The sequence below is a fragment of the Protopterus annectens genome, chromosome 3.part0, assembly GCF_019279795.1.
Source record: "Protopterus annectens isolate FY-2018-M chromosome 3.part0, PAN1.0, whole genome shotgun sequence".
Taxonomy (NCBI): Eukaryota; Metazoa; Chordata; order Ceratodontiformes; family Protopteridae; genus Protopterus; species Protopterus annectens.
In genome coordinates, this window is record NC_056731.1 from 748,541,792 (window position 1) to 748,566,585 (window position 24,794).

At 36.7% G+C, this 24,794-nt stretch overlaps 1 protein-coding gene across 2 annotated transcripts; it reads right to left on the reverse strand.

The window, feature by feature from the left end:
* Nucleotides 1-306: 306 nt before the first annotated feature.
* LOC122797278 (C-C motif chemokine 13-like) lies at nucleotides 307-9,979 on the reverse strand. 2 transcript variants are annotated; one of them, XM_044066119.1, is made up of 3 exons: nucleotides 9,828-9,979; nucleotides 5,419-5,536; nucleotides 307-603 (listed from the first exon to the last, which is right to left on the reverse strand). In XM_044066119.1, the coding sequence occupies exons 1-3, from the start codon at nucleotides 9,889-9,891 to the stop codon at nucleotides 516-518; spliced, it is 270 nt and encodes an 89-aa protein (XP_043922054.1). In that variant the 5' UTR covers nucleotides 9,892-9,979; the 3' UTR covers nucleotides 307-515. The 2 variants fall into 2 exon arrangements, with proteins under 2 accessions (XP_043922054.1, XP_043922055.1); XM_044066120.1 differs by lacking the exon at nucleotides 9,828-9,979 and adding an exon at nucleotides 5,626-5,708.
* Between the last annotated feature and the right edge of the window lie 14,815 nt (nucleotides 9,980-24,794).

Genomic DNA, 24,794 nt, shown 5'->3' on the forward strand with positions numbered 1-24,794 from the left:
TCCCATGTTATAAAGATATGTGTTTCAAACATTTCTCTCTGGGCCTCCACTGAAAATTGGCTTCATTTCAAGTCGGACTTTCCCGGTAAACAAATGTTAAATAAAAAAAAATTACAAAATGTACATTTTGAGAACAATGAATGTTAGAGTATATTTAAAATGCAATATATGTGAACTTAAAGCTCCATATTATTATAATGACCTTGTACCCACGTTTTTCTTTCAGATTATTAAAAGGTAAAATAAACTGAAGTACACTATTTAAATCAAGAAATCTGAAATAAACTCCAGTGCATCAAATGTAAATTTTTTTTTCATGGTCATATTTTATTTTGTAAAAATTCTGGAACAGTTTAGCACAGTATTTCATGGAACATACATATAGTTATATTTTCAAGTTGCATAACTTGCTAAAATACAAAGTCAATTATTCTTTTTGGTTTATATTAACAAAAATTTCAATAATTTAGCACACATTTTTACAACATGTTTAATTTTTATTATTTATGCCAGCTCTAGTTTTTTCGCAGGTTTTTAATGTGGTTTTGCACCCAGTCTAATGTAAGAAATCTGCAGTGTTCTTTGCCATTTTTGGTTACAAATCTGTAAAAGAAAAAGTAAAAATAAATGAGCATCTAAATATACAGTTTAGCATAGAAATACCATATTTACAAAAAAGTAATAATTAGTGAACACTTATTTTTTTTCTATATGCTAAAAAAAATGATAAATAATTATAAAACACTGATTTACATATTGATCTATACATATTTATACATCATAATGCTACTAGCACAAAAGTATAAACAACTATTTAAAAACTTAGGAAACTTTTGCTATTTTGGAATGAACTTAGATACTAGGCTATTTTCCAGTGTCCTTAAATAGATTAGGTAACTCCTTAACCCATCCCCCGCTCACCACACCAGTTAAACAGTAAGCCTAGGTTCATGGATTAGGGAACTCCTTAACCCATCCCCCACTCGTTACACCAGTTTATTTATTTATTTTACATTTGCTTACTGGGAAATATTTTCAGCAGAGGCCTGGGGAGAAAATATCCACACAGTATTAGAATAAAGAATAAAGAATGTGTAAAACAGTAATAGTAGGACTATGACACAATATTTCGACAAAGTTAGACAGGCAATATGAAGATTTCAAGTATCAGATAACATTATCACCACATATTTATAGCTACACAAAGTTATACATGCAGTAAAAGCTAACAAAGAGTGAAGTTTCTGCATACAGTGTATATATAATACATACAACAGTAATGACTTGCAGTATAACGTCATCGTATGCAGAAGAAATTGTGCTAATATTCATTCATTCTGTCGGATAATTTGAGAGCTAGTAGTTCTATATGAGAGACCTTTGAGATGAAGGCACAGACGTTGAAGTAGAAATATTGGTAGGATTTACCCAGGGCTAAAACAGGAACTTGTCTATGAGTTGGTTAAGTAGGACTTAAGAAGGTTCTTAAAGTTGTGTATGTTATCAAGTGTACCGCGATCTAGAGGAAGTGAGTTCCATGTCTTAGCGACAGCGCTAGCATAGAGGTGGTCCCCAGAGTTATATTTACTTTTAGAAATTTCAACCAGCACTTTGTTGGTACTTCTTAGCAGGCAGTTGCTGGTATAGTGGTGTAGTAATCCTTGTAGGGCTGGTTTTTTTTGGGTTGATAGGGGATTTGGTCAGTTATTATAAGTTGGTTAAATGTTAATATGTTTGGTAATTGTAGCCAGGATAGTTGTTTGAGGGATTGGCAATAGTGAAATCTGTATGATGAGTTGGTGGTGAATTTTGCTTTTTTGTTGTAGCAGATAGTTCATTTGTTTAGGTTACCTTTGTTTATGTTAATTAGAACTGGGAGGCATAGAGTAGTCTGGAGAGGAGGTGGGTTCTTGCAATATTGACTTTACTATTGGAGTTTAGGTAATTTTGGCATCTATAGAGGATGCCTATTTTTTTGTGAACTTTTTGTGATTGTTTGAGTTGCATGTTTGTCAAATTTCATACTGTGATCTATAAGTACTCCTAGTAGTATAGTTTGTGTGACTGGTGTGATAGCGGTGTTGTTGGATGATATCATTTTACAGAGAGGTGGAATAACGTTAGTTGTTTTTGTGGGTTGAGTATTAGTTGAGAATCAGTTAGCTAGTTTTCTATTGCTGTAAAGGATTCTTGGGTGATTTGTTGTAATTATTGGAGTGATGGGGCAGAGCAGATTAGGGTAGACTCGTCGGCATATTGGACCAGGTTGGCATGGAGGGTGGCTTTGTGTTGATTGTTAGTAAGTGTTGTTTATTTTATGTCATTTTCTGATGAAGTTCGACTGAAAACTTTACAATGAATGAAGGCGCTCAAAATTTGTCCATTTCTCTAACTGTCACACTTGTTAAATACAGAAGACAAAGCCATTTGGTTGTAATGCTATCAATAATTCTGGTTAGCAGTACCTGAAAGAATGTGACAGATAAGCCTTCCAGTGCCTTAGAATAACACTACTTAATGATGTATATTTAACAGAAGCATTTAATTTCCTAGTTATTACATCAGTAACTAACATGCATTTAGTATATGTAATGATGAAGTCCGTAGCTGTTCTAAGTATAGTAATTGAATTATGTTGCCCACCCTTGGATTCCAAAACTTCACTGGAGGGGCATAATAGTAGGAATGTTTAGTCAGTAGTACTGACTCCATTTTAAAGATACAGAGCATTGTCATTGGGTAGATATTACATAAACTGTTTATAATTTCATATGCATACATTATTTAATCCATGACCCGCGGTGGTGGTGCTGTGGTAGCGTTGTCGCCTCACAAGAAGACGCTGTCCGGTTCGATTCTCAGCTAGAGCATCTTCTGCGTGCAGGCATGCGTGAATGGGCATACCTTCGTTGAAGGTTGTGCGTCAGGGCTGATAACTCGGCATGTAAAAATCAACTACCAATCATTAGCGGACCGGAGTTCTGCTGTGGTGACCCCTAGCCGGGAAAAGCCGAAAGACACAACAGCAACAATATTACTTAATCCATGCATTACTAAAATTGGGGTGCTAACAGTTTTATAGGTGTATCTCTTACCATCTGAGCAGGGTCCATTTCAAGATCTGATGCTGATGACTTAGCCTTCTCATCAGGATGGAAAATGCATACTACAATTTAAATTTAACGCCATGATGCAGTTGGCTTCACTTAATTGACAATCTGGTTATGGTCAGACAGTTATTCCACTAAATTACACTGTGATTAAGGTATGCATGTCATTTTATGGGTGAAAGAGGGTTTCAGAGCTATCTTCATTGGTTGAAGGGATTTGCAAGCCTGAAACAAGTTATTTTTACCTCACATCATGTTTCAAGAAATTTGGACCGGGGGGGGGGGGGGTTAAGAATTCATATTCAATTTCCCTTACCGTTAAATGTTATGTGTTGTCAAGAATGATTATGGTAGTGTCTTAAAAGGATTATATACAGACTATCACTGACTCTGTGGTAAAGATGAAAATGCTTATTTTGACAGTGCAAAGAATATTTTTTACTTTAGGTAACATCCACCTAAAACAATACATTTTTTCAGATTGTTTGATGTGCTCAGGGTCAATTGGATGCCTTTTATATATTGTTGTAGATATTATGAACTTCTTACATGTCTAAGGAAAAGGGTACTGTTTGCAGTGTGTAAGTACAAATTTCTACTACGTTTAGAAATAGTGGCAACGTAACCAGAATATGTAGAACTGTTATTCTATGGTCGCCAACTATCATCCAGATGACCCGAGTTTGAAATGTGGCCCAGGCATTGGAGAAGGTGATGAGAGACAAAGGGTATGAGCTTACCCATCCGAGGGGCAGTTATCAGTCTGGCATCTATCAGAGGAATAGGCTCATGGCAGGCAGTTTTAGTTCCAGGGCATATACTTAACTTTGTAAATTTGCTCATGATTATCTTAAAATGGTACATGTTCAGGAGCCTGAAAATATCACAGCAGGCCCTCACTGTAATGTGTGTGTGGACACACTGACCATCAGGGAGGAAAGGATTAAGCTATAAAAATACACCTTAGCCCAGCATCTTAAATGATACACTGTAGTGGGGTAGGGTATTTGTGTAATAATGTGATCTTGGGAACAGTTAGTAAAAATCAGTCAAATCCAGTCTGAAGCTTTTGGAGAGCCCAATCAGAGAAGGGGGGGGGGGTAAATTAAACACTCAAGCCACAAGGATGAGGATGTGCCCTGCTGCCAAAGTAAGCAGATAGTGGATGGGGGCAGGGAGGTAAACAGCAACCAGAAAAAGAAAACTAAAATACAGATGTAGTTCAGAAACTCTCTTCTTCTTGTTAAGATACAATGTCTTAGATTAAATAATAATTCAGTCATTTACAAACCAGTCCTGATATTTCAGAATGGAGTCCATACCTTCTTGAGTGACACCTTTGCTCCATAAGCTTGAAATAAATTGTCATCTGTTTTTAGCTTCAAAGCATTAATCCAGACATTCACACATAAATTACTTATAGGAATAAATGTCAGGGTACATGATTTAGGAATACTGTAACTGACAAGCATTAAACTTGATGGCCCTTTGTGACAGAAACATCACATGCTTGTCTCATACTTAATAAACATCTGAGCCACATAATGGTTTTCTTTTAAACATGCTCATCTGGGCAATTTGACCATGTACTGGTGTAAAATCAAAGTTTTATTTTACAAAAATATGTAAGTGCTTTGACACTCAAAGGACCATCATGAAATGTTGTTAAATACCATGACAGAACCTAAACATTTGTGACTTAAATCACTAATTCAAAGAATTCATCTTAAGTAGTGCTTTTAAGACAAATGTAAGCCAGGATATATAGTAGTTTGCTGCTTAACAGTCCAACCAACCTCATGCTGCAAGCTCCTTGTATCTTGGTTTAAATGGTGCTGCACCTTTTCTCTGTTAATTAATTGCCTGATGAAGCAGCAGAGAGTGTGAAAGTGCCTACGTGCTTTTGTATAAAAAAGTTTTATTTTATAGTAGTGTGGTCAACATGCCCATTTTTTGCTGGTTTGTTTTATATTGAGACTCTATTTTGCTGCATCACTAAATTTGTCATTATTTGCACATGTTTTCTTGCCAGAATGTAACACCATAACAAAACACAAGGAAATCAGGACTCATGAGGAAGATGACTTCCTGATCATCCGGGATGCAGCCTTTGAGGCACCTTTCATTCTGCCTAAGCATGTTTTTTTTTTTTTTCAGTCTGTGGGTAACACCTAGTATGTTGTTAATATTCAGTCTATCCTTACAAATAAAGAAACACACTCATGTGAGTGCATGCTCACACATGCACACACAAAAACCCACACACTCATGTGCACATATATGTTACAACATACATAACCTTACTTACATGACAGCTTCATTTGGGCATTCAGACGAAGTATGAACGTAGCTCTCTATCAGTTGAAGAGGTATTCGCACTGAAGAAAACTTGAAGCAGCATTTGGAAGGAGTTGAATTTACAGTATCTGCGTAAACATAAGAAAGAAGAATATTATAGGTGGAATCAAACTTTATTTGAGCTGCTTTAGCATGTCAGACTGTATCAGACCCTTACAAAAAGGTAATTCTTCTATGAAAGCAAATGTCATCTCTGAACATCACAGTCACTTTTAGTTACGGTTTGTGCTCTTGTGGTCATGCAGTGTTACACCTTGTACTCCTTGTGTCTGCAGTTTTGGTAATAGTCTGTGAGCTACAGATTGTTTGCTAGACCTAAATTAATAGACATGTGGTGTAGCAGCATTAAGCACACAGCACCAAAAACATCATACAGCATCTAATAACTGAGGGTGAACATTAGGTGGCCACTGAGGTTTCCTGCAGTTCTCATTCTGAAACTCAAGCACAACTGCTCTTGCCTGCAGCTGTCTCATACTCAGCTTGGAATAAAGAATGTTGGTAAGTCTTGCAGCTACTTTTGCCTTTTGTCTCATTTAGTTGTTTCCTGAGGGAGCAGTAAATGATATGTGAAGTGGTAGTGATCCACTTACATGGGATCAGTGAGTGATTATTGTGCTCAAGTCCTATGGGATTGTGATCCACTTACATGGGATCAGTAAGTGATTATTGTGCTCAAATGCTATGGGATTGTGATCCACTTACATGGAATCAGTGAGTGATTTTTCTGCTCAAGTCCTATGGGATTGTGATGCATTTACATGGGATCAGTGAGTGATTACTGTGCTCAAGTCCTATGGGATTGTGATCCATTTACATGGGATCAGTGACTGGTTATTGTCTTCACGTCCTTCAATGGCTTTGCTAAATGGAACACAAAGGCAGGCAGGCAGGCAGGATAAATGAAGTGTAGATTTTAAAGTCCTCCAGCACTCTAGTAATATCAACAGTCCTACAAATGGTAATTAAGTAATCGAGAACATACTTCTCAACCTCTGAGTGCAAAAAAGCTTAACAAAGCCTCACATAATGGGGGGACAAAGGCACAATACAAGGGACAGCTTTTAAATATTGCCCTTATAAATTTAGAAAGTTAATAGAATAACAGGATTTGTCTTAGCATGCATTTTTCTGAAGGATATGAAGTCTGAAACTAAAATGTATGTCATTATTTAGTGACTTTAATCCTCAGATCGTCCCAGTTATTTGCAAGAAAATCACAAATTTTATGAGGAACAGACCAAAAATATGACACAAAAATCTGGACATTCTGTGAAAATCTGGATAATTGACAGGTATGATCGAGAATGTGTAGGCCTTTTTTTTATCTGTACATTAGAAAATATTTGAAATAAATGTTATCAATATAAGAAAACATTATAACAAATACATTTCTGTGGAATTGTGCAAATATTGTTATGGCTATGTGGGAGAAAGAATTCCTACTCACTGAGATGGGAAGGCATCTGAAGTTTTACAGGAGATTTGTGGATGATCTTTTTATTTTATGGGGAGGTGAGGTAGCCTCATTTCTATCATTCCTCCACAAAATAGATAATAGTACCAGCTTCCTTAAATTTTCAATGAAGCATTCCTATGATGTTATAGAATATCTGGATGTCAGGATACTTCAAAAAGATAGAGGTGTTCTGGAAACTAAAATCTATAGGAAAGAATATTATAGGATTAGCTATCTCCATAGACAGAACATGCACCTGAGACATATATTTAAGAACACTGTAAGAGGCCAAGGTCTGAGAGCATCAAGACTCACAGCTAATCAAACTAAATATGAGGAGGAGATCAGGAACATGAAGGAAAGGTTCATACATAGAGGGTACAGTGAAAAAGAGATACAACAGTCACTAGTGGGTCTATCTGAGGCAAGGGAAGGAACAGGTAAGCCATATTTTTCAGATATGGATACCATGATCGATGGAGGAACTGTTAGTCAGAAACCTATGAGAGTACAAGTATCCTACTTGAGTGACATTAGATCTTTACAGGAAGTATATAAAAAAATGGAATATACTATATGCTGATGATGATGTTAAAAGGCTGGTAGGTGAGACCCCAAGGTTTGCTTTTAAGAATAAAAAAATCTATAAAAAGAATATTATGTGGACCGCAACCCATGGAAACAAGAAGAGAAAATGCCATCAGATATGGAACCTTCCTCTGTAATAAATGTAATTACTACACCTTCATTGATACTGGAAGTAGATTTCTACATTTAGATCTAAAGAAGGAGTTTACCTTTAGAATATTAGCTAACTGTGACAGTATGAACATTATATACCTGGTACACTGCACAGTCTGTCCTGCCTTCCACGTTGGAATGACAACGCGAAGGCTGAGAGACTGGATGAGGGAGCATATATATGATATCACCAGAGAAATAGAGACAAATGCCTTAGCCAGGCATGTGAGGGACCATGATGAGACACACACATTTTTATTTTTAGTAATAGATAAGGTCTATACCGACAATAGAGATGGACATGTTAGCAATAGAGTATAAAGTAGGGAACTAGAATGGATTATAAGGTTACGAGCTAACATTGGAGTAGGCCTGAATGACAAAATTAATATTAGACCCATTCTTCTAAATAGAGATTTAAAGAAATAGTAGGTAGTACCCCCCTCCACCTTTTATACTTTTCTATACTTTTATATTGTATGTATTAAGTTGTATGATGTGATATGCTGTTTATATTGTCAAGCTGTTTTTAATTTTAAGCTTTTAAAATTTTTCACACTAGGTCTAAAATGTTTTATACTAGGTATATGGTTTTAAGCATTAATTGGGCAGTTGATAGCAGTGATAAGCTTGGTATAAATGCTGGGTTTTGCTGTTCTTTCATTGTCTAATGAAGTGGCTGGTGCCACGAAAGCGCTCACCTCTTTTACTAATAAAGCTGTTATTCTACATAGCCGTGGCTGCTACCTCCTGCTTTGTTTTTTACTCTTCATTTATAACTGAATGTTTGTGATATAATCAATATGCCTACAGACATTACTCATTCTTGAAACTTGTTTAGCTAGCCTGATATTTTGTATCAGTTTCCTTTTTTCTTAAGCACAGCACTTCTGTAATGCCCCCTAAATTTACATGCAGTCATTTACATTCTTCATTCTGTCACTGGCTCATGCTGTATACAGCAGATATTTCAGAGTATTGTGATAGCCATTTCCTCACAGTAATAACACATTCTATGCTTCTGCAAACATATATTCTTAAACATGATGTAACACTTTCCAAATGGCCACTACTTATGACTTTCATATGGAAAGTCATCTTGTTACTGACTGGTCTCTGGTCTTGGTCCAGGCACTGCCAAAACGTTTTAGTGGGCAGGAAGTGTCAGGCAACATGGCTTGTCTTTATCTTGCAGTGGTATTACAGAGAAGGAAGTGGTTATCCAAACATCTACGTCGTCAGCCACTTAATGAAGTACCTTTACAAAACAGGTCATGTGTTCTCCTCATAAAATAAGATGATTTTCCAAAATAAAGGCTCATGTTACAAATTTAACCCTTATATTTTGAATATGATGAGTGAAGTACACTGCCTCAGTTTCTTCAGAGTTTGGCTTAAGTTGCTATGTAAAGAAGTAGGTATTGCCTGACAAGTGACACTAGGATTATCATTTGCTAATACCTTTCTGCTTCTGGTTTATTATTCTGAGATAGTAACAGCATCTAGGTAACCACAACAGAAAGTTCTAAGATTTTCCTCTTCTGTACTTTGAATAGTGCATAGGAACTTGATGTTGCATCTGTGTTCTTCACATTTAAATCAGTATTATGAACTGCAATGTGTCTTTGCTTATTGAAATCCAGCCACAGCTACATCTAAATATATAGTGTATAACTTTATAAAATATAATATTCAGTAAATTCACCTGTGCTTTGCTAAAAATGTTATATTACTAATCAAGCTTAACTAATCAATATCAAGAATATATGCAATTTTACACTCATAATTGTAACTGTAATGTAACTAAAATCAGTAAAGTTGCTGAAAACAATAAAAAAAGTAAAAAAACTGAAGAACCCGGAGAGTCATATTTCCTGTCTATTTAATACAAAAAAGATAAAGTAGTACCCCTGATAGGTGACTGGTAAAAAGTATTACTGCCAAACCAGATGTTTTTGTTACATACAGAAAAAGAAGAGGAAAAAGATGAGACTAGAATGAAAATTTATCTTTAACGTGTGTGTCTTGTGGTATCTATGAAGGTGGATCATACTAACATGGAAATCAGGGGACTGTAGAAATCTTACAGAAAATACACAAATGCATGTTAATACCAGGTAAATGCAAAATGCTGTAATAATAACATCACGGTTACTTACGCAAAGACATGCATCCGACACAGAAAAGACACAGTAGCACAACGACAGCTGTTACTTTTGTCATCTTCACTAGATGAGTGGCTAATGTTCAGGCAGCTCAGAGATGGTCTGTCTTTCTGACTCCTGTCTGTCCCTTTGTATGTTTTTGCTCTGCTCTCCTCTCCTTTTATATAGTGTGCTGCAGCTACGTGGAGGTTCTAAATCTCACTCTCATGATTCAGCCAGGGAGGGGGATTTTTGGTGGTAATCTGTGCATGTCATGGAGAATCCATAACCTGGTATCATGGGTGTTTTTCTGTATAAGTGGGTGGGCTGCTAATCAAACGGTGTTCTCAATGCAAAGTAATCAGTGAATTTAAACAAGCAAATTATAATGATAAAACTGTGTCTACAAGGACTATCTCAGTTTTTCCATAATTATGAATAAACATGATGAAATTATGATCCAGCATCCCCTGTGTTTACAAAGAATTATCTGTTATTTCAGATGTTTCATTCAATTAAAAATAAATAGGATTAGGCTGCTATCTACCATTCCTTTGTCACAGATTGTCCAAAATGTACTACAGTCAGTTTTTTTTTCTTGACTTAGTGGGGTAGTGAACTGACCCAGACAGACCCATTTCACCTTAAGCCCCAGAGCACTATCTGGTTAAATGACTTGGATGTATGTGAATGCTGAGGGAACTGAACCCTTGAGAGTAGGTTGAAGTCTGCTAACACCTCATAACTTAATTCTGTATGTCATCTGCAAGACCTAATTGTGTCATTTATATTTACTGCAGTAATCAGGTCAGAAACTTACACAATAATTATACAATCAATATGATTGTGTTATATTATGTTGCACAACTAGATACTGGTAAATTAAATTTTATATGTTCATATATATTTCCTTTTCTGTTGTATGCAGAATTATAGCCTCATGAAAATGGAGCTTTAGTCTTCATAAATAAACACAGGGGGATATGTAGACTATTTCATTACTGTTTGTAAAAATAATCTTTGGGATACAACTTATAAAACATTTCAGAGAGTACACCTCTAACATAGCTTTTCCATATAAGCACAATGTTTAATGTTTGCTATTTAATTCTTTAGCAATCCAGATACCAAACCAGGTAAGTAAACATTCCCAGTAGCCTCAAAAGGAACTATATGACTATTTATGCTTGAACTAGTGATGACTGACTCTGAAGCAAATGAACTTTGTCAACAGAATACAATGATAAATGTGTACATGCAGTGATTATCTGGAGATGAGCAGGTGAGGACTTATGTCTATGCACCATTCTTAGTGTCTCTTTATAGGAACAGGGTGAAAATAGATTTTACGGACTACTCTGCGATCTCAGAGATGAGCTATAAGATGGTTGCATTAAACAGTCTCCTGCACTGGAGGTGTTCGTGTGTGCTCTTCTAAAATCTGAGTATGTTTGCTTGAATGGCTTTGTAATAATTACTGACAGACAGTAAAACATTTTTCATAAGGTATATATTATTTGACAGACAACTTGGTAACTATCAGAAGTCGTACTATGTCATGTATTATCCAATTATTACCACCACAATGCAGTGTCCAGTTATGTGATAATGCCAACCGGAAGAATATAAAATCCAATGAAGCTGAAATATTTGAGATGAGGAAGTACTTATGTAAACAGCAGCAATGGATGACTTAAGCTATAAAATAAAAAAGACACGAACCCTACAGAAAAAAGGAAATACTGAAACAGTTAAATGTCATGCTAAACTAAGCCCAGAAAATAACTTTATCCGATGACCTGGAAGCACTGTTGGACAGAAAACTGATGAAAATAGAACAAAAGTAATGTAGTAAAAGCAGAGTGATGTCAACAGTAATCCCATGCCGACAAAGAAAGAAAATTAAGGAAAAATGCCAACAAAACATTTCAGCTTTCAAAAGCAGAAAAAATATAATAAATCTTTTAGATACAACAATAAAACGAGCAAGTACATAGTGTAAAATATGACCCTATATCACAACAGAAAAAGTAAAGTAATAGCACAGAAACACAGTCCAAGGTAACTAAAACAAAACTGCTATATTTAAAATCATTAAGTGCTTTCACACTCTTGCAAGTGCTTCTTCAGATCATGCCAAAACAAACAACATGATAATTGTTTATACATAAAAGACAATTCAGTAACAACCAATCAGCCTATAATAATATTTTAAACTGACCAAACAATTCCATGCATCAATAGAATATTAAAATTATTTAAAGAGATCTCTTGCTTTCAAGGTGGGTTTTAAAGAAACCCTGCCATTTAGACCTGGATATTCATCTGCCTGTAATTTGATAATCCAATTAAATTTCTGGCTCTCTGTGAAATTTCTGAAATCACCCTTCTGCTCACTCATTGTTACCTGTTCCACCACTCTAAAACTAAACAAATGATCTTTACGCTGATCTATGTTTCAGGCAAGGGCGCTTCTCATATCTCTACCTCGAATATAAGTGTTCTCTTATACACTCCGTTAATGAGCGATTCTTCTTCCCAGTATAAAAACTGGGACTGACTTTACAATTTGCAAGATATATTACATCTCTGGTATTACACTTAGCTCATATTTTAAATCTAGAAGTAGCACCTGCTATAGGATGTACAAAAAAGACAGGAGGTATTCATAAAAGAGCAAAAACTGCACTTATTACAATGCTGCATCCCAGTTACTTCAGCCATGTCTTCCGCCCTCAGATCATTATTTCTATTACAAAGTTGCCTCTTCAGCGATTTCTTATTCTTAAAAAGAAAACTAGGTTTGTCACCTATTAATTCCTTAATATGATCATCTGTTTGTAAAATGGGCCAGTTTATTCTAATAATTCCACATACAGTTCGAACATCGCTGATGAAAAATAAGGATACTGGAACATTTCGTGATCCAAAGGGGGCCCCTCCGCTTTTGAGTATACCATCCTATAGCTTCTTTGAAAAATAAGGCTGTGCTTTACTACTTCTAAGGGTCACTATATCATCATACATTTTTTCACTTCTTTTTTATTGTAGCTTCTGTCCAGAAAATCTCTCCTTAAGCCTTGTATGTCCCTTTGAGACCCCTCCTCTGTATTATTCAATCTGGAAACTTGCGTACCCTGGCTCATCAATATATTCTTGTATATAACACCTAGGTGCATGCTACTACTATGCTGTAATAATGCATTTCTTCTACAGTGCTTCCTATACAGTCCTGTGTTAAAAACGTGTTCAGAATTTCCAGAAATGCGTACATCTAGAAAGTCAATAGAGTCACAGGAATACTGATACATGAGCCTTAAGAAAGAGGTAGTCAGTTGTAAATAATCAGCAAAGTGAATTAATTGTTCCTTCGTATCACCACATAAGAAAAAAACATCATCAACAAACCTTCTATAGAATCTAAAATACGGCGTGAATCTATTAGATTGTATAACATGCTGTATTTCCCACTGAGCCAAAACCATATTGGTGTAGCTATTGGCACAAGGTGTCCCCATAGCTATGCCAGCTTTCTGAACAAACTTCAAGTCTTCAAATAAGAAAACATTGTTTTCCAAGTACAAACTCCAGAAATAGACACATTAAGTCTATCAATCCAGTATCACAGGTGTTATGTGCCAAGAGAAAATCCTTGACTATTTCACTCCCTTGTAAATTCAGGATCAATGTAAACAAGGAGCCAATGTCCAGTGTTACCAGAAGACCACTTGTTTGTAACTCACATGTATTGATATAACTATACAGATCTTCTAAAAAAAGTTTGGTATCCCTTTGCACAGTGACCACTTGATCTAAAATTGGTTTTAACTTCTTCTCGACAAATATCAAGAAGGGCTGTGTGAGCCAGCCCTTGCCTGAAACCATCGGTCTGCAAGGTGGTCTGAGAGGTCCTTTGTGTATCTTGGGAAGCCCCTGGAATGTTGGTATCAAGGGATACTCTACTATTAAATACTTATACATCTCCATCATAATTAAGTGGCTATTTATGCAGTCCTCAGTAGTTGTACGAACCCTCTCAGTAAGGGTTCCAATATAACTATCACTTATATGCTCATACATATGTTTATATGTCAACATATCAAAAATAGCATCATGATAATACTGATGATCCATAATGACAATGGCTCCTCCTTGTCAATAACCAGCCCCTTGTCATTACGTAATTCACAAAGTGCCTCACTTTCAACCTTGCTCAAATTATAAACCCTTTCCTGAGCTTGCCATGATTCAAAGCATGATATAATGGATGTGATATGTCTTGCAAATTATAAAGTCTGTCCCAATTTTTATATTGGGAAGATGAATCCTCATTAATGGAGTGTATAGGAAAACACTTCTACTATAATCAAATGAGAGAAATGAGAAGTGCCCTTGGCAAACACATTGTATATCAGGTAAAGATCATGTGTTTAGTTTTAGAGTTGTGGAAAAGGTAGCAATGAGTGAGTGGAAGGGTGATTTCAGAAATTTCACAGAGAGATGGGAATTAAATTGGATTATCAACTTACAAGCAGATAAATACCCAGGTCTAAATGGCAGTGTTTCTTTAAAACCTACTTTGAAAGCAAGAGATCTTTTTAAGTATTTTTAATATTCTATTGATGTGGGGAATCGTTTATTCAGTTTAAATTATTATTATAGGCTGATTGGTTGTTACTGAGTTGTCATATATATATATGTGTGTGTGTGTGTGTGTGTGTGTGTGTGTGTGTGTGTGTGTGTGTGTGTGTGTGTGTGTGTGTGTGTGTGTGTATATATATATATATATATATATATATATATATATATATATATATATATATATATATCTATATATCTATGTCTATATATATATATATATATATATATATATATATATATATATATATATATATATATATATATATATATATGTATATATATGTATCTATGGTTTCATTCAGAATCTTGAATTACTGAAAACTCAAACTTCATATGATTGAGACCATATGATAGAGTTTTCAGAAACTCGAAATCCCAAAGTGAAATAAAAAAAAATACCCAAAGACTTCATTTCTGCAGGGACCAAGCCCCACTGCACTCTCCCTACTTAAATATACCATCTCCATGATCGCACTGTAGTGAGGAAATGGGAAATCTCATGTTTTGTGCTTCTGCATACAGCGCGGAATGGGAGATTTTGCCTTTTCCCTACTGTAGCGTGAACTCGTAGTTGGTATATTTAAGTAGAGGGGTGTGGGAGTGCAGGGGGGCTTGCTCCCCTGAAGAAATTATGTCTTTGGGTATTTTTTTTTTTACTTCGGAATTTTGAGTTTCTGAAAAGTCAATCATATGGTCTCGACCATATGAAGTTTGAGTTTTCAGTAATTCGAGATTCTGAAGTGAAACTATATATATATATATATATATATATATATATATATATATAATTATCATGCTGTTTGTTTTAATATGGTCTGAAGAAGCACTTGAAAGAGTGTGAAAGCTCTTACCAGTTTTAAATAAAGCAGTTTTGTTTTACTTACCTTGGACCATGTCTCGGTGCTACTACTTTTTCTGTTGTGACTTTTGTAGTGGTGTAAGTAGCACAGTTCATTCCTTGAGGGTTATTTTCTTTATCTTCATGTCTCCATATATGTCAATCCCCTTTGGCAAAAACAAAGTGCCCACAAATTACCACATAAGTGGTAATCCATTAAGTACAGAAGAAGTCATTAGGGACCTGGGGACCCAAGTTGATAGCAATCTCTCATTTGACAACCACGTGGCCAAAGTGGTTAGAAAAACATTTTATATAGCCCACCTAATCATGAAGGGATTCACATCTAGATCAGGGGAGGTCATCGTGCCTCTTTACTCATCCCTCATCAGGCCCATAATTGAGTACAATGCCCCTTTTGGGATGTACCTTACCAGACACCTGCAGCAACTGGAAAGACCCCAAAAGTACCTCACCAAGAGGATCAAAGGGCTCAAACAGATGCCATATGCTGCCCGGTTAAAGAAACTCCAGCTCTACTCAGTGGCATACCGCCTACTCAGAGGCGATCTGTGCCTGACGTATAAAGCCATGTCCAACCCGGAATTAATGGACATGCTGCACCTCAGAAAATCCAAATCCCATCGAGCTATGCGCCCGAGAGACTTGAACCTCGGCACTAAAATAAATAGGACATGCTGGAGGGACAGATTCATAACCCAGAGGCTCCCTTCACTCTGGAATAAAATCCCAGTCCAGGTTAGGCAGAGTCCCACATTGACTCTCTTCAAGAGGAATCTTGATGAGTGGATGGGAGATCATAGGTTTACCCCGGCTATCACTTCTGTGTCACTGTTAGACAGAGGCACAGTATACTAACCTCAAAAAAAGGCATAGCAAAATTAATTTAAAATGGGTGGCGAAAGCCAAACACACTCTGGCTAGGCTTACAAATGCCCTAGGGCAGATAGCCTAGTATGAACCTATGAACCTATGAACATATTACCTTCAGACCAATCCCCAGAGACTCACAAAGTACATTCACTGAACATCAGATAACTCTAATGATCAAGAAAACGCTTGTTACAGGACACAGTTTTTGTCTCCTGATGTTCACATAAGATTCCTTTGTGTTCTAAATAATCTCCCAATTGGCACCCACCCTTAGTTTGGAAGACTTTAACTATTGTAATAAACTAGGACAGCTTTACCTCCAATGAAGGATATGCCCAACAATTCATAGAGTTAATAAACACAAATTCCATCGAGCTGTTGGCAATTAAACCTAACAAAGGACAAAGCATTCCTGACAGACCTTTCAATTGAAATTCTAAGATAATATCTGAATCCCTTACTCCTGCCATTATCGCTAAAGATCATTTACTGAAACTGCTAAGACCAAAAATACTTCTTTGTAAGACCTGACAATATACCTTGCTGCTTATTTGGCAAGATGTCAGTGGTTATATGACTCAGTCACCTTGGAATATTCATGAATCTATGAAAACATATACAAAAGTACAACATGTCTTGTCTAAAACTATTCGCTATAGGAGTTCAGCTAACAAAAATATTTTACTTCAGATATTTCACACAACAAAAGTTGAAATCTTCTTATATCTGCAATAATCCAGTGTGAGGGGTATGATAGTAGCTGTGTTTTATTCCCTCCTGCTTGGACTTCAAGCTTCAGTCTAAACCTTGTAAGTTAGGTGTAGATCCTACCCTAATCTACAACCATGAGTTACTATACAAGTAATCATTACTCAACTTGGTGAGAAGGAATTTCCAAATAACCAGTGTGGATTACCCATGAGTGCAAAGCACAGATAGTTGAAGTGACCAAACTTTCTTGTTGTTACAGAGTATTTACTGGACATTTGACCAAAGGATTTAGTTTAACTGTAGATTATCTGGCTATTCAAAGCCAGAATACTCTATTGTGAAGTCTGCCATGCAGAACAGTTTTTTATAATGCAGCTTGGAATTTTTCTTCTAGTCTGCCCACTGTAGCCTGGGTCTACACATTTTCAGGTTAAAGAAAAAATGTTGAAAAGCAGATAAGAAAATATATGGACCTAAGAGTGCTAGATTGCCATTAAATGGAAAGAAAGTGTCCATAGTTATTAATTCTAATCAATATAAATATTAAACATGTTAAATCATATCTTACAATATAAATAGAGGTGGGCAAACTTTATAAGGTACAGAAAGATTATCTACATCCCCCTGTTAAACTCACTATTAAGTCCACAAGTTAACATCTCAGAACTAACCTTCCCAGATCCTTAAATGTAGAAATCTCCTTACTCTTTTTTTACTGCTGAAAATATATTTGTCTAAGCTTGGCCCAAGAGCATTAAAAAGTATCATGTCAAAGATCTCTGACCTTTCTAATTCAGAGGTTTAGAACTTTTCTACTGTTGAAACTTCCATATCTTATACTTTCCTCTCAGTGCACATGCTACTTCAAGATCACCATTAAGTTCTTCCTTACTCACATATTTCCTCATACGATATTAGTTACCTCAGTAATAAATACAGATATATTAAGTATCCTTTTGACTTTCTACATTCATTTAATGATGTTGCTAATCAATTTAAATTATGGCTAGAATTGTTTAGAACTCTGCTGTGCATATCACTATGAATGTACGTTTTGGTTTCAAGGTGTCTCTATCTGTATATCTTAAAGGAATTGTGTTTGTCACCTATTGCCTGAGTCATGGTTGTAAAATATTGTTTGAGGTTAGTCACACAGTTAACACATGTATAATAAATTAAGCAAATAAATGCATCATGACAAACTTGTGTAGCCATGTAAAGCTAGGTGAGGGAAAGCACCTACTGAGGGTCCAGTGTAAAATCAGGGGCACTGAGTAAGTGTTACTAAAATCTGTATGTGATGGATGAGCAATTTTACACTCTACAACTAAACATTTAGGCACATACTCACATATGCACATAGCACAAACAAATGTAACTCTAGAAACAGGGTGTATCTGTGAACAAACCCAGAAACACACTATTATACTCTATATAATGTAGGCAAACAAAACACTAGCAGTTTTAAGGAGATTAAACCTTTCACTGTCACATTCACATTTATTTACAATGAGACCTAGGAAAATATGAAGTTGAAAGACTTAGTGCACCCCCCCCCCCCATCTGTTATGTTTGGGAGCAGGTACACATATGCCCAGGACCCCGATCTGTTCGCTTGTTCATCAGTTCTATTCCACCTGTAACAAATAATAGCATGTAAATTGCTTTACTGTTTGCTATATAAAAAAAATTGAAATGTGGCAGAATAACCCTGAAAAAATGAAGCAGAGGATTCCATTTTAGATATAAATATGAATTTTCAACAAAAAGTTATTGTTAAAGATTTTCCCCAACAAGATGAATGTTCATGTTCCATACCTGCTCTAATTGCAAAGGGGGGATAATAAGGTCAGTTCAGGTGGGTATGTGCCTTATCATGATTTTCTGTAGCAATGAAGTCTTATAGTCAATTACCTAATCAAAATGATTTCATCCACAATTTGATATTGCAGTGGCAGACACTGCAAGATTGTTTTTGTAAACAATGTAGAAATATTTAGCTCTCTGCAAAATATTATACATTAGTTTCAGGTTTTTAATTTATATTAAAATTTTATGGTGCTACCTGCAGTTTGTCATACAGAACTATGGCAAAACATTTATTTTATTTTCCCAGTTATTTTCCACAATATGTGTGTCTGTCCTTAGTTTGTACAGTATATTATGTTTTTAATTCATTCATAGGTTCAGATTATTTTGCATGTGCCTACTGGTTTCCCTGCCTTGAGTCTAGTCAGAGTCCATGAAATATGTGTCTGGTGGGTTTTAGACTGAGGTGGTCTTAACCTGGAGATGCTGCTCACTCACAGAAGCAGCAAAGCTCCTCAAAGGGGTCTCACCCATTGCAGGCCAGGTGCACTGCCTCAGAAGTAAATGGCGATCATTAACAGGGAGTGCATCACTAACATTTACCCTTTACCTACAAATCTTGCTTATTTGTCACACTTCTCAGCTGGACCTTGTATACCTGTGTCATTATCTGATCTAGCGTTACCTGGGGTGCAGCTGTCTACCCAAGCTCCTGTGCATGTTGGCTTGTTGTTCTGATTAGTATGTTATGATGAAATAATGTATAGGTTACACACTGTCTAGTGTTAATAATCCTCACCATTGAATCTCATTCACACAAAATGGCATTTATAACATGGAACCACAGCTGCACATCATGTGTGCAGAGTAGTTTATACTTACAGGTTCAGGCTGCAGTGGTCACAGTGATATGAAGCACATGAAACATGATAAGAGGCGTTTATAACAATTTCTAGAAGTTTAGAAGGGTTTTTTTGAATGAAATGCCCACTGATAACTTAATTTTAAAATTACACTTGCCACTGAATTTTTATTTTTCAGGTAATGAAATATGTGACAGTAGATTTACATGTATGCAAATGTAAGGACATGTGATCTACTGTACAGGCAGGACTTTGAAATATGAGTGAAACATGACAGTGTCTTTCCTATACCATAAATTATTTTTTTGCTGATAGTATTTACCAGTGTGGTGGTTCAACACGTAACATCCTCATCTTTGGTGCTGGGAGATCAGTCATCTGTCATGTTCTCTTCCTATCCCAAGTTATTTTATGACTTCTCCATTACTGACACTGCAATGCAACAACAGGGGATGCTACAGTCTTGAGTATGCAGTACTTTTGATGATTTGTTAAAGCAAAGTCCCATCTGGCCGTGTTGGTGGTAGCTTCGGAGGATGTACAAGATTCCACAGTGTTTACTGAAAAGTGTAGAGGAAAGTCCCTGGCGTGACCCTGAATTGCATTCCTATCCTCCCCGTGTCGTCAAGGTTCCCTTTTAGAGGCCAAGGCTGTGCTTGACATGTTTGGGCGTCCTATTCCAGAGTAAATTACCTGGGTCAATGTAAATCCCTCAGCATGTTTTGTTCATTTGTGATGACATTTAGATCCCTGGGCGATGTGCCTCTGAGTTGGGATTCCTTTAAGTGTAGCATTCAACCACAACCGTATGGCCTTGGCTGTTTAAGCAGAGATCGCCTCTGAGTAAGATGATATGCAGCAGTGCATAGGTGGGAGTTTTTAAGAACCCGGTCAGCATAGAATGCTTTAGGCCTGTGATTCTTTTAATGAGAGTATTTTAGGCCTTTCCCTTCCTGTTACCGTTATCTTGAGAGAATTTACACATACCAAATGAGAGTTGCATTCTGCAATGCGTTCTAATAGAGGGATGAGTATAGTAGGACAATGACCTCCTTTTTCTGGATGAAATTGTGGCAATGATGAGGGTGTACCACATAGAGGTTTCTGACATTAATGGCGATGTGGTTAATGAAGAGTTGAGACCCTGTCTACGTAATGTCCCGTTTGCTATCATATACTCAGTGTTGGTACTGCCAATATTGCTGTTCAGAAACATGTTTTTTTTTTACGAGGATAACTAGCATTGCTTGTAATGAGCTTGAGCCGCTTATGCATTTTAAGCATCTGTTTCTGTAGGCCAGAATATCCACATCATTTTACAGGGGTTGATAATGGCACTTGATTTGCAGTCATCTAGAAACTTTGTTAACTCAGAGACCCTTAGTGATGGCCTGTACTTCAGCAGAAGTAGATGCAAACAAAACAGTCCGACTGGAGGCTAGGTGTGTCTTATGATTTGAAGTGATATAGGAGTTCCAGATAGGCTGTATTTATTACCTTACCTTTGTCCATGGCTCTGGGAACGTTCCGGAAGGAAGTCAAATCCAAGTTCAGGAACTGGTCGGCCCTTTCCACCATTCCAAACTCGTGGGTCCAGTGTTTAAAGGTTGCCATCTTAGTCAACAGAGAATAAATAATAAGAAAAAATCAAAAATAAGCAGATCAGGAAGTGTTAGGTGATGGAGGCGATAATTCCGGGTACAGCCTTTAGTAAACCCCAGGCAGATGTTGCCTGTGTAGCTGTGCGCCACTCAGTGGGCATGAAGCCTGAGAATTAGAACTATGATTAAAACATGACACTTAGGTAGAGGTGCAGTGCATTTTATGTGGATTCATTTAGTACACAGCCTGGATATTAGTCTCTATTAGCAGAATGCAGTAGAGATACAAACTAGCTATGAACGAGTAGGCATTTCAGCTATGTGAAATATTTAAAGTTATTTCAAGGTTTATTTCAAAGACAATAGAGATGCAGCATTATATTAAGTAAATGTTACATAATTATTTTGGTTATCTTAGGTACATGGATATGCCTTGACAGATTAGGTATATTAAGATGGACTGAATAAACTTTTTCTGCTTTACTGGTGCAAATGCTGCAATGTTTGCATTTTGATTATTGTTACCCTTAGCCTATGAGTATCATTGTCTTTGGTTATTTAGACAGATATGCAGCAGTGCATAGGTGGAGTTTTTTAGACGGCCGCACAGGGCATCTGCTTAGGCCTGTGATTCTTTAATGAGGCATTTCAAGGGCTCTTTCCAGTTGTTGCAGATGTCTTGAGAGGTACATACCAAATGGGAGTTGCATCTACAATGGGTCTAATGAGGATGAGTATAGTAGGACAATGACCTCCTTTTCTGACGTAAAAGCTCCTATCGATGAGGTGTGCCACATAGAAGGATTTCCTGACTGTTGTATGATGTGGTTATATCAAGGTGAGACCACTGTCTACATGTGTCCCTGTTTCTTATCACACTTTCAGTAAGTTTAGTGTACTGCCAAATTCTATGTGGTAATTCAAGGAAACACGTTTTTTCTCCCAAAGGGATAACCATACATTTCTTGGCAATGAGCTTGAGCCCATGGCCCAGGCAATTCAAGCATCTGTTTCTGTAAGGCCCTTTTGTAGAATATCCACATCATTTGGGGATTCAGTAATGGCACCCAGTTTGCAGTCATCTGCAAACTTTGTTAACCAGAGACCCTTAGTGATGGCCTGTACTTCAGCGAAGTAGATGCCAAACAAGAGCAGTCCCACGACTGAAACCTGAGAGTGGGGGATGATGTAGAAGGCCATGGCGAGTTCCAGATAGGCTGTGTTGACCACCTTACCTTTGTCCATGGCTCTGGAGACTGATTCAAGAAGCTGACCAAGTCTAGGAGACAGACTGCCCTTTCTTTCACAATCCCAAACTGCGTGGGTCCAGTGTTTAAAGGTTGCCAATGACTTTGTTTATAAGTTCCATGATAATACATTCCATGGCCTTGCAGATCAGGCTTGTCAGACTGATGGGGCGATAGTTCCCGGGATCCAAGGTGGATCCCCCTTGTGGAGTGGGATAACTGTAGCTGTGCGCCACTCAGTGGGCATGAAGCCTGAGGTGAGGCTATGATTAAACATGACACTTAGGTGAGGTGCCAGTACATTTTGTAGTTCATTTAGTACACAGCCTGGATAGTCTCTATTAGCAAGAATACAGTGAGAGATCTGAAGCCTTTATGAACAGTAGAGCATTTTCTAGCTATGTGAAATATTTAAGTTATTTCAGGTTTATTTCAAAGACAATAGAATGCAGCATTATATTAAGTAATGTTTATAATTATTTAGTTATCTCTTGGTACATGGATATACCTTGACAGATTAGGTATATTAGATGGACTACTGAATAAACTTTTCTGCCTTTTACTGGTACAAAATGTGGCAATGTTTGCATTACTGATTATTGTTACCCTTAGATTATTAAAAATGGTATTTATATCCTCATTGCCCTGGCCAAATTTCCCTTGGTCAGTACACATACTGCCTTGGGTCTCCTCTGTAAAAAGTCTACTAGCCTAGCTGGACTTACCTGGTCAACAACAAAGAAAGAATAAATTACTAAATTATTGATGTAATATAAATTTTCTTTTGGCATCCTGCACCTGTTGGCCATCTCACTGATTACTATCACTCAGTCCATTCTGTCCCTAGTAAGACCTGACCATGGCATAGACATCATGCTGACAGCCATTAGAAGATTATGTTCTTTTGTTTGCCTTATTTCTCCCTGCATGTGTCATAAGTCTTTGGTGTGGGGCAAACAATGGGTGCAGAATGGAGCTGTCAGCAAGTTTTTGCAAATGATGTAACATTTCAGGCAACCTCTCCCACCATTTGCAAGCAGATGGTTCTGCTATGTCCTATGTCTTCACCAGAAATGCCTTAAACGTGGATATGCCCTGTGGCACATTCTACAATCTAAGTGACTACTTTGAGGCACAGGCTTCATGATACTCTGATTATCCAGAGGTTTATAAGGTAATTTATGGAGCTTACAGCCTACTGGTCTTCAAGAATTATGATGGCCCAATATCCATATCGATATACTCCTCTTCCCATAGATAACAATATTACTTATTTAAGTAGAACATATACCATAACTTTGAAAGGTGCTGTGTAATTCAGCAGGCAAACATTTTGCAATGCTGATATTTGCAATACATTCCAAACACATCATGTCAGTATCAGTGGTGCAGTAGTTAGCTTACTCACCTTTGAATTAACAAGACCAGAAGGCTGTGGGTTTGAGTCCTACTCCAGATGGTTGGAATGCTGACACTACAGTGCAGTACTAGTGGGGTGATGTAGTCCTGGGTGTGTCATACTTTGAAAGTGACATTATACTGAGGTCTCATCTGCTTGTGTTGATGATAGCTCAGGTAGACTTAAAATATCTCAAGGCACCTTTCGAAAAGAGTAGTGGAACATCCATATAGATACTACCTTGGGGCTCTCATGAAGGAGGACAGTAGCCTGTTGAGACTTATCTAGTCAACAGAGAATAAATAATAAGAAAAATCAAAAATAAAAAGTCCACAATGTGTTGTTAATTCTCTGCTGATGCATGTGAGGCACAGTCTTCCTACCAAACTCCAGGCAGATGTTGCCTTGTAGTTTAGGCAGGGATAATCTCTATTAATGAGAATGCAGTGAGAGATCTGAAGCCTTTATGAATAGTTCTGCATTTTCTAGCCATGTGAAATATTTACGTTATTTCAAGTTTATTTCAAAGACAATAGAATGCAGCATTATATTAAGTAATGTTTATAATTATTTAGTTATCTCTTGGTACATGGATATACTGAGACAGATTAGGTATATTAGATGGACTACTGAATAAACTTTTCTGCCTTTTACTGGTGCAAAATGTGGCAATGTTTGCATTACTGATTATTGTTACCCTTAGATTATTAAAAATGGTATCATTGTCTTTTGATTTGATTATTTATTTTATACTCACCAGGTATCATAAGCTATCCTTACTAATATTAATGATAGTGTCATTAGATGTGGACCAGGCACATACTGTTGACACCTTCATGGAGAACTTTGACATATTTTACTAAAGTAATTATATTGCACAATTTGTAGCTTCTATCATATTTGGTTATTTACATGCCAAAGAACTTAGCATATCTGAACTGGAGATCTTACAAACTGTCTGTTAGTGCATATTTGATGT

Coding starts and splice junctions, on each gene's coding strand:
- LOC122797278 (XM_044066119.1), bottom strand. CDS start 9,891: ATGACAAAAGTAACAGCTGTCGTTGTGCTACTGTGTCTTTTCTGTGTC. Junction 5,537..9,827: donor TGTCGGATGCATGTCTTTGC/GTAAGTAACCGT, acceptor ATGTTTACGCAG/ATACTGTAAATTCAACTCCT. Junction 604..5,418: donor TGCCCAAATGAAGCTGTCAT/GTAAGTAAGGTT, acceptor TTTCTTTTACAG/ATTTGTAACCAAAAATGGCA.